Below are 10,491 nucleotides of genomic sequence, written 5' to 3'. Positions count from 1 at the left end.
CAGTGAGTATGAATAACTTTCCTTCTTTCCTATTTTGTGATAACTAATTTAATCTATCCAGCAGAGATTGCCAAGTTTTATATTGCTGTCAGAGGTCTTAACCCTTTCTACAAAATATTTGCTTCAGCAAATAAAAAGGAAAAAAAAAACACATGGTATCACTGTATGTAGGGTTGGGCCTGTAGAGTGTAGATGACTAGGGGTGGGTTAGTGCAGAGTTCTGTGAATGAGGAATTCTGATTATCTAACCAATCTGTGCCTGCTGCCCCTCTATCAATTCCTTCACTGTCTTCATAACATACAGAGCCATACCTGCAACTCTGCCCCCAGCTCTATCACCAACCTCATCTGCCATCATCCACTCTGCTCCTCCCAAGACATCTTGTGATGTGAGTCACTTTGGGTAGAGGGCCCATGGAACCCAGCTCACATTGGAGAGGTGGGGAGACCTGTCTAGGCTCCCCGTATCCATCTTATGTGTAAATCACCCTGTGCCTGTTAGGGGTACAAGGTGATCTGTCCTAATATTGTGTGAGCTTTGTCTCAGACTGTGTAGACATGTTAAGGAGAGAGGTGGGGGTTGTTTGTTTAATGTTATGTGGCTGCATCCCATTCTATTGTTTGTCTGGTTTGGGAGCAAATTATTATGGGATGTATGTGTAGCTTAGTGGGGGGATGTCTCCAGCAGCCCTCCCTCATGGCCCGTCTAGTCTTGTATGGTCCACTGTGGTGTCTGTTGTCGGTGTTTGGATGGGAAAGCAGTAGTCTAATGGAAGTACTTAAGTGCAGTCTGAGTCAGTTCTGTTATATTGGTGGCAAGGGGTGGGATTGTGCTTTCTGGCTGTGAACACGTCCAAACCACCAGCGGGATTCAAAATCAGGAAAGTAGAAGTCGGTCACCCCAGTGAAGCTATGGACCTGGCAGCAGAGTTCCCATGCCTTATGTGGATTGTTCTTGCAACATACCCCATGACTGTCTGCAGATGAGTACATGGAGCTCAGGCAGTGGATTTGGGTGGTGCTTTTGGAGTGGAGTCCTCCAGGTTGCTGGTATATACAAGTGCTATCCAACCCCAGGGGAATGGGCTGGGGACCAACGGGAGTTACGGATGCCATTCCTAGGAGAGCGATCACCCCCCCCCCCAGGAGCAATTGGTGACTGAGTTGGACAGGCTGGTCCAGCAGGAGATAGAGCTGGACAACCGATAACGGGCTCTGCAATAGCATGCAGTGCAGAAATATTTAGGGGAGACAACAGAATGCTCTGCGGAGGGATAGGACTCTGGTGGCCCTGGGTTGCTGTGGGAGAGCCTTACAGATAATTTTGTGTTTGGCAATGGAGAACCTAAATGTAGATTGCCCGCCTTGTTATGTAGGGAGGGGGAATTGTCCCGAGTGTATATATCTTGTATCTGTGTTCAAATAAAGTCATCTAGTCTTGTGTGGTTGGCTGTGGTGTCTGTTGTTTGGGAAGTGGTAGTCTAACAGAAGTACTCAAGAGCAGTCTGGGTTGGTTCCGTTACAGTGCTCTTGACGCCTTCTCCCATCCTCCTGACTTCCCCACCCCCTGTATGTCTGGTCAGCTCCCACCTTGTCTGCTTTTAGGCAATGCTTAAAGGATAAGTTCACCGATAGAAATGTTGCATGTTCCACCCATTTTTAGGGTGTAACATTCCCTCCCCTGCCCAGATGTGAACCCAGGCTGAATTCTTCCGAAACCATGATCCTATGTTAGGACAGAATACAAAACCAAAAGTCTTATTTGACTGAAGAAATATGGGGTGGTCCTTGGACTGTCAGATATACAGCTTTTTGTATTCTCACAATTGTCACATAAATACTATAGAGATGTGTGATGGTTGAAGACCTGTGAAATATGTTTGTATATGGGTTTAAAATTCTTATTACAAAAAAAAAAACAATTTCATGAAAACAAGTAAACCCTTAGGATTGATGTTGCAAGTGCATTGACGAAAAAAAAATGGTACTTGCCAAGTTAAAAAAAACAAAACCTTTTCAGTCAGTGAAGGAACAAATGATCACTGGCAAAAAAAAAAAAAAGCAGCCCATCCCTGGATATACCAAGAGCATGATATAAACAGAGTAGTGAAACCCATGACCCAAAATAGATTCTCAAGAATCTTTTACATTTAATACAAATCCACTTAATTACACAAAAATCCAATCCATTGAGGGGGAGGACAAACTGCTACCCGGCCCAGTGTACCAAAAGGAACTGGATGGCTGCCTGAAGGACTTTACACCTGAAGATAACAGAACCATCCACCTACTAAGAACTTGGAGAATGTGTGAAGAGGAAAAGAGGTGGCAGCCTTGCAAATCTAAGAAACAAGCCTGCTGCTGAAAAGCCAAGGATGTGCTCATAGCCCTACTAGACTAAGCCTTAAAATGCTATTAAACACAATGCAAACATGTAGTGTAATATTGTAGCTTACCCACCAGTAGATGTGATGGCTGCATTCGTTTTCTTCTGGTGATCTGGCTAGTAACACACCTGTATTATTAGAGGGTCTGTCCCCACTCTGGATGAAGGAGCACAGGGACACCCTGGGCAGCAGCATTGTCATTGGTGGGGAGTGTTAGATGTAATGGCAGATTTAAATACACTACCAAACTGAAGTCAAACTCCAGCTTACACTTTTTAAGCATTTACAGCAAATGTTTTCATTTTGCGATAAAGGTTTTACATAAATATATAAAATCTGATCATTGTAAGCACATCCCTGGTAATAGTTTGTCTCATCTCTACCTGATTTATTTTGCTAGAGATTGTGCTTTTGAAAAACGGACTTGCTGGCTGAATCACCAGATGGCAATAGATGTGCGGCTGCATTTGTTTTCTTTTTAGGCTCTCTTTCTCTTTAGAACTGGTAAGCTGCAATATAATAAATGTTGCTTTTGGGATTAATACTGCTTTAAACAGGAGGAGCATCCATTCTTGATCACCTGAATGGGTGATCTGTCTGAGCCACCTATCGATAGTGGAATAAAAAGCCAGGGCTTATCTCACATGATAAACAAGAAACCAGTCACTAAAAGAAGCTGGGGCGGACAAAAGAATCTTAGAGAGCTTGAACCACATTAAGGCTGGCCATACATTATACAATTTTCTTGAGAATTTTGCTTTAGATTTACCAAAAAACATAATATGAGGTGAAATCTAAACAATACTTTCAACTGTATCCAATCAAGCAGGCCCTTGCACTACATAGTTGAAGGTAAATCTAAAGGAAATTGGACAGAAATTTGTAAGAAAATTGTATAGTGTACGGCCAACCTAAGACAACAGAAGGAAATTTCCTTTTGAAAAGCTGAAGGAAGTGATAGGCGTACACTGTCCTGGTTAAGGTAAAAGTCAAAGACTACCTTTGTCAAGGAGGACATTCACCTTGTCTCTGTGCAAGGCCTGACTGTACATTACAAGAGAAGGCCATCAGTTAAATCCCTCTCTTCGTAGTGGTGATCGCTATAAAAAGCAACCTGATTAAGTAGAGTAATGGAAAATGCAAAGACATGATGGTGCTTAGAGACCAACTGCATGAAGGAGAGGAAGCCATCCCACAGAGAAGGTCCTTGGTTAGAAGCTCCCAGACTTAAACGAAGTGAAGTAGTGTACAGCTTATGATAGCCTTTACAGGAAATGGTTTCTAGCCTTGACCATTGTAGGAATCACAGACTCAAAATGTCCCTGTTCCTTAAAGCCTAGGCTTCAACAGTCAGCCTGATAAAGCCAGCAACTGAAAAGCAAGAAGGCAAATCAACCTTTGATCCAGCAGATCTGCACCATCTGGCAGGGCACACAGTGCATTAGCTAAAAGTCTACCAGGTTGGCGTAGCACATGCATCTGAGCAATCTACAGCAAAGAGGATCTCCGGAATGTCCTCCATATCAGTTCCATGGAGAAGATGAAGAAAATATTTAATGTGAAGAAAGGCATAGATCAAGGTGTACTAATTCCACTAGAGCATCCACTGCTTCTGCACCTGGATACCTATTCAGATAGTTTTTGAATCTAGAAGCCATAGAGTCTTCATGTAGGGTTCCCATGTCTACAAAACAGAGACCACTTTCCTAGGTTTATGAGCTGCCCGATGAGAGAAAAGTGCCTGCTGTCTAAGCCTGGAACACAAAGTTCTGCCTAGGAAATGATCTGCTCTGCCTCAGCAAGACCTCTGGCTCCTCTGTGATGATTGATATACACCACTGTTGTGGCTTTGCCTGACAGATCAGAAGGCCCACCAGCTTTTTGGTCAAATGCTGAAAGGACAACTAGAAACTCTTAAGATGTTTATCTTAACAACAGGAACACCATCTGGCTGGCTTTGTGGAATTGTTTCTTCAGCCCGACCACCGACATGCTGTCCTCGGGATGATAGGTGAGGGGAGCCCTGTGTTCGGCGATCCTCTTTTGACAGCACAGAGGAGCGGTAGACATCTGGAGATGCACGAGCCCCGCCCCGCTCCCTGTGTGTGATTGGAGTCAGGTGGTGTTCCTGTTGAGTCTATCTACTACTGGGTACTAACAACAGCGAGGAGTCCCCATCCGCTAAGAGGGTCTACCGAGAGGTCCGGAGGTCTCCCCCAGGTTGTTTCCAGTACCATTGGAGTGCCATTTATCCATCGGGCCCTAGAGGACTACTAACGCCCTTACATTACATGCGCATTATTAACATACATCTGGTGAGAGCAAGCACACCCCTTTTTTCTTCATATCACTGAAGTCACGAGCACATATTACCATTGACGCAAGTTCCCGGGAAAACTGGCGCATTTTATTTGAATATTTTAAAGACTTTTTATATATATTAAATTGGTTGTTGATTGTTGTGTCACTATGGAATGATGTCACATTTTACCAATCATTGTCTTCATTAAAGACATCACTCATATGTTCACTTTTTAGCGCATAAGATTGCACATTATATGTCACCATTGCACTTTACTATGAACGCTGCATTTTTTTTTTATATCATTCACGTTTAGGATTTCAGGGGTTAATCTTATGCAAGCTGCTTTTTGATGTCTTAAAGCGCTCACTATATTGCTTTTTATTAGCTAAGAGGACAGTCCACCTTTGGAGAGATTTCCACTTACTTCCTGTTGTGTTTCCATTCCAGGAAGTGTAGAGAATTTCCCCCAACGGCACAGACAGCAATGTAAAAAAAAAAACCAAACAGACAGGAGAGATTTTTCTCTTATCTACTCTGTCCAAAACTAAAGCAGCATTATATTTTAAGTTAGGTGACAACTACTGTCAACTTCAGGTAACCTCTTACATTCAAGCTAAACACTGTTTAGTGTAGTTAGGATAAACGAGAGAGCAAAAATATATCGATCAGTTCTAACATTATGACCACCCACCTAATATTGAGTAGGTCCCCATTTTGCCGTTTAAACAGCCCTGACTCCTTCAAGGCATGGACTCCACTAGACCTTTGCCAAGGTATCTGGAACCAAGCAGTCAGTAGCAGATCCTTTAAGTCCTCTAAGTTGAGAGGAAGGACCTCCATGGATTGGACTTGTTTTTCCAGCACATACCACAGATGTCCAATTGGAATGAGATCTGGAGAGTTTGGAGGCCATTATTGTAGTGGGGCAGAGTGCATTAACCTGCTGAAATAGGCCACTGCTATCAGAAAATACCATTACCATGAAGGGGTGTACTTGGTCAGCAACAATTTTTTAGGTTGAGGGTACGTGCCAAGTAGCATCCACATGAATGTCAGGACCCTAGGTTTCCCAGCAGAACATTGCACCAGGATGCAGTGTGATGTTTTGTGCAATCTCTTTTCCTGTTAAGCAACATGCATGCACCCAGCTATCCACATGATGCCCATTTTAGGCGCTTTTGGCTGTGAACACAGGTCAGCATGGGTCAATGACTGGTTTGTGGCTATGCAGCCCCACACTGTAAAAAACTGTGTTCTGACACCTGTATTACCGTTTCAGCTATTGGATCAGACTTCACGAGCCAACCTTCAATCTCCATGTGCATCAATGAGCCTTGGTCACCCATGACCCTGGCACCGGTTTACCAGTTTTCCTTCCATGTAATGAAATAATCCATGTTATTCACTTCACCTGTCAATAGTCATAATGTTATAGCTGATCGGTATACATTTCTTATAAGACTACACAATTAGTTTAAAATTGAGTAACTGGATTTGTGCATACGCCCAGCAGTGATTGGTACTCTTTATAGACTTAATGATGATGAACCATCTGAAATTAACTTGCTGGGTGGCCCTGTTGACCCCCTTCTGCCCAGCATCCTTCAAAAAAAAAAAAAAAAATTGAAGGATCTGGGCAGAAAGTGGTCAGTAAAACAGCAGCTGCATCCAGTCAGATGCGGCCACTATTCCAGCACCCAGCTGTCAAAATACAATAGCCAGAGCGGGAAACTAGTCCACCTGCACTGTATAGCAAGAATGGAGGAATCTAAGATTTTTTTTGTGTGGGGGGAAATTCAAAATGTAGAGCTGTCATTGGAAAAGTAATAGCTGGGACACTTGTTATGGTGAGTATTGGGCTAACGGGATTTTCTCATACTGGTTTTTTTTTCGTCATGTTCATTGTGACAAACACAGGGGTTTTAACTCTTCTCTACTTCATCCAAAACAAAAAAAAAATAATGGGGCTTTAGATATTTTGATATATTTACAGGCATGTCAGAGTGTGGGAGCTTTCCTTAACTCAATCTTCTTGACTGTAAGAACATCACACAAATATTTGTTACGAAAATAGAGTTTATTAAAAAAACACCACTAATATTTTCAAGACTTTAAAGGTGCTTCTTCCCCCAGTAAAAACAAAACGAAAAAAAAAGGACAAGCTGTAATCTTTTTAAATTACTTACTCAAAAAGTTACAGCAAACCATGGGAGGCTCATTATTTGTTCTTTTAATACGATGGTATTGTATTTCGTAACCATTTTAAATAGAAAGAAAGCCAATTAGTTTACAGTTCTTCAGAAACTAGAACGAGAGGTCAAAAAGCGGAAGCAAATATTTTACAGCATAATGTACAACTCCACAGCTCTACTCAACAAAAGTTTATGGTGGCAAAATGTTAACGTGCATTTTAGGATTTAGAAGCAGAATCCTTTTCTGTTTTATCAGCCGGTGATGACGCTTTAGGGGTCTTGTCTTCAGTGGGTTTTTTCTCAGAAGCTTCAGGCTTTTCTTTGCCGGCGTCTGGAGCAGGCTCTCTGGGCTCTATTTTAGCACTTGGAGGCTCATGGTTTTCAGTCATACCATGTTTACGATTATCGGGGAAATCTAGAAGAGGTCTGCGAGGTTCCCTTTCTCGTCCCCCAGACCACCTGCTCCTTCCTTCAGGTTCCCTGTGTCTGTCACGGTCTGGACTTCCTCGGCCCCAGTTCCTTCTTCCACGGCCTGCTCTCTCATGGTCTTCAAAGCGGCCACCAAAGTGTTCTCGATCATCTTCATTACGATTTCCAAAAGACCTTCTTCCAAATCTTTCTCTTTCAGGATGAAAGCCTTGCCTTTCATTCCTATCTGGGTGGAAGCCTGGCCTTTCTGGATTAAAACCTGGCCTTTCTGGATTAAAGCCTGGCCTGTCAGGGTGAAACCCTGGCCTGTCAGGACGGAAGCCTGGCCTGTCAGGATTGAAACCCTGCCTGTCAGGATTGAAACCTTGTTCCTCATCCATCTCAGGATCAAATTCTTCTTCCTCTTCCATCTCAGGGTTAAATTCAGGCGCCTCATCCATTTCAACCTCAAATTCCTCCTCTGGCTCAGGATTAAACAGATGCCGATCATTTCGGTCAGGGTTAAACCCATGTCTGTCACCTCTTTCTGGATTAAACCCATGCCTTTCACCTCGTTCTGGATTAAACCCACGTCTTTCATTTCTAAATGGTCTGCCTTCTCTATCTTCAGGACCACCCGGTGGTCCTCCTCTTCCAAAATGGCCTTGTGGTGGATAAGGGCCTCTCATACCATGAGGTGGTGGTATTCCATAACTACCTGGCCCAGGAGGACCTCTGTGAACCATATGAGGTGGCATTTGGCGGTGTGGCATTCCAGGGAATCTTTGCATGTGAGGTGGGGGAACTCCAGGTGGTCTTTGAAGCGGTATTAATCCAGGTCTAGCTCCTAGAAGGCCTGTTGAAGGGCTTTGCAACCCAGGAATAGGGCCTGGTGCTCCATGTGCAGGCCCCTGGTATGGCCCTGTTTGGGGCCCTTGAGGTGGTCCTGGACGTGGGCCTTGAGGTGGAGCCTGTGGTGGACCTGGAAGACCTTGAGGTGGACCATGTGCAGAGTGTGGGTGACCTTGCAGTAAACCTGGAGGCCCCTGTGATGGGCCATGTTGCTGGTTTGGAGGAGCTTGAGGTGGGCCAGGAAGACCCTGGGATGGGCCTGTAGAATTATCTGTCGGAGGTCCTTGAGATGAAGAACCTTGTGAATCATCTACAAGATAAAAAAAAACATATATTAATGGAAGTGAAATTGATATTATTCCTAACAATATAACCTAGCATGAGAGAAACATGAAGGCTGCCACTACTGAAGATGCTAGTTTTCTGGCTACTATGCTGATCCTCCTGCTTCAATACTTTAATTTCTTGACCCAGAACAAATATAAGCAGTTTAAAACGTCCATCTACTGAGCTGCATTCTAGTTCCAGGTCATGACTCCGAGTTTAAGTTTAGCATGAATGTCAAGCAATTAGCCTTTTCAGAATTAAGTCAGAAATTGCAAATATCTCATAACATTACAAATACATTTACGTTACATTTACAAATATAAACAAATCATTACACACACTCATGCACTCTATAATGCCTAAATGTAGTTTGCTATTGTACGCGATTACGATTACAAACACAGTTGCTGACTGGAGAAGTCCAATCTGTTCACTATGAAATAAGCATCTTTATTTGGCTTTGTCTGGGAGACTTTGGAGCTTTGAGTCCCCTTGGAAGTGTAATCACTACTGCTCTGTCAACTGCCTGTCTCCATGTTGTGAATTTATGTTTTCTCCCAGCTCCTGAATGTATATGACAGTACTAAACAAGTGTCTTGTAGTTGTTGACAGTGGTCATGTAGTGGTGGTCCTCAAGGTCAAGTGGAGTATAGCCAAGGAAGTGAGATAAAAACCCATAGAACAACCCGAGGTATAACCCAAAAGGGAAGAGGTGGGAGAGCCCCCAGTGTGCAGTATGCATGTAGTACTAATAAATACGATAACAGTGATTGATGTAGAAGCATTCAGAAACCTAACTTACATTTGGTGAGATTACGATGACTGTTAAGTAGGACAAGCAACCTTCCTAGTACATGAGTGGAGAATATTCCTGTCTCCCTGCAGGACAGGGCTGGTCACTCTCAAAGCCTCTGGGGGGTTCCAAGTACTTGGAGGGGCCACCAGGGCAATATTCAACTTGTTGTTTAAGAAACAATAACCCATAAGTACTTTTAACGGCAGAGGCGCCCATAGGAATATAGGTTGTGGTGTGTCTAGAAACTGATTGGGGTCATACTGAATAAACATCAAATTTCTTTATTTCACCAAAGCTGTGTTTCAGGACTTAAACTTGCCACCTCTTCAGTTTAAAGGTGACACAGATATGTTTTTTTTTTCGTGTTCTTCACCAGAATGTGTATGTACAGAATAAAAAAGCAACATCTGTCACATCTGTAAATTGAAGTTTAAGACACAAAACAAGTCTTTGGTGAATTAAAGAAATTTGGTGTTCACTCAATACGATGACCTGCTCTGTTTCAAGATACTCCACATCATACATTCCTATGGGTGCCTCTGTTGTTCGAACTACTGGCAGGTTTTTGTTCCTTCTCAGACAACAAGCTGTAGTTGTTTACACTCCTTTAAACCAAAGTGCTCTGTTTTTTGGTACGGTCATACACATTCAGGGTCAGAAAATAGTAAAACTGGAACAAGTTGTTGTCAAAGTGACCACCATTTATTCACTATAAAATTAAACAAGATTTGATCACTATGGGCAACTATAAATTTGTTGCTCATTTTTTTGTCTTCAGTTTTTAAGAACATTTGTAGTATTTCTCAACTATGGCCATTGGCACTAACAGTGTATTTCCAGGTCACATAATCTGAAGTTACAGGACAGCTCAACTTATACAAATGGAGTAGAGCATAATCACTCTGCCAAGTAAACCACCTCTTTGATTAAATGCATAAAAAGTTAAGTTCTTTCCTTCTGAATCATCCAAACATGTGCAAACAGTTTTTTCCCTTGCGCATGATTGGGTATTCAAAGTAAACATAGTTTACCCTAATGAAAGTGAACACTTTCTAATCCTTTGGTAAATCAACCCCCATAGGGCCATACATATGACTGTAAACCAGGAGTCAAGACAAGTTTCCATGGAATTCTGAACAAGCAGTTTTGACATAAAGTTGTCAATAATTTGCAGCTAAATTAAAAGACAAAATACTTGAAAAATATGACATATTTTAACTCAGG

General features: G+C 42.6%; 1 protein-coding gene across 2 annotated transcripts in view; it reads right to left on the bottom strand.

The window, feature by feature from the left end:
* Nucleotides 1-6,905: 6,905 nt before the first annotated feature.
* Nucleotides 6,906-10,491, bottom strand: part of LOC149439030 (uncharacterized) — a 127,213-nt gene continuing 123,627 nt past the window's right edge. For both annotated transcript variants that reach the window (XM_089659505.1, XM_089659504.1), the window contains exon 20: nucleotides 6,906-8,454. In XM_089659505.1, the coding sequence (XP_089515631.1) occupies nucleotides 7,103-8,454 (1,352 nt within the window). In that variant the 3' untranslated portion in view covers nucleotides 6,906-7,102. The remainder of the gene's footprint in view (nucleotides 8,455-10,491) is intronic.

This window comes from Staurois parvus, unplaced genomic scaffold (assembly GCF_062004578.1).
Source record: "Staurois parvus isolate SC_StPar_1 unplaced genomic scaffold, SC_StPar_1.0 ptg001162l, whole genome shotgun sequence".
NCBI classification, from domain to species: Eukaryota; Metazoa; Chordata; class Amphibia; order Anura; family Ranidae; genus Staurois; species Staurois parvus.
Note: the sequence above shows the minus strand (reverse complement) of the source record. Positions and strands in the feature narration are given on the sequence as shown.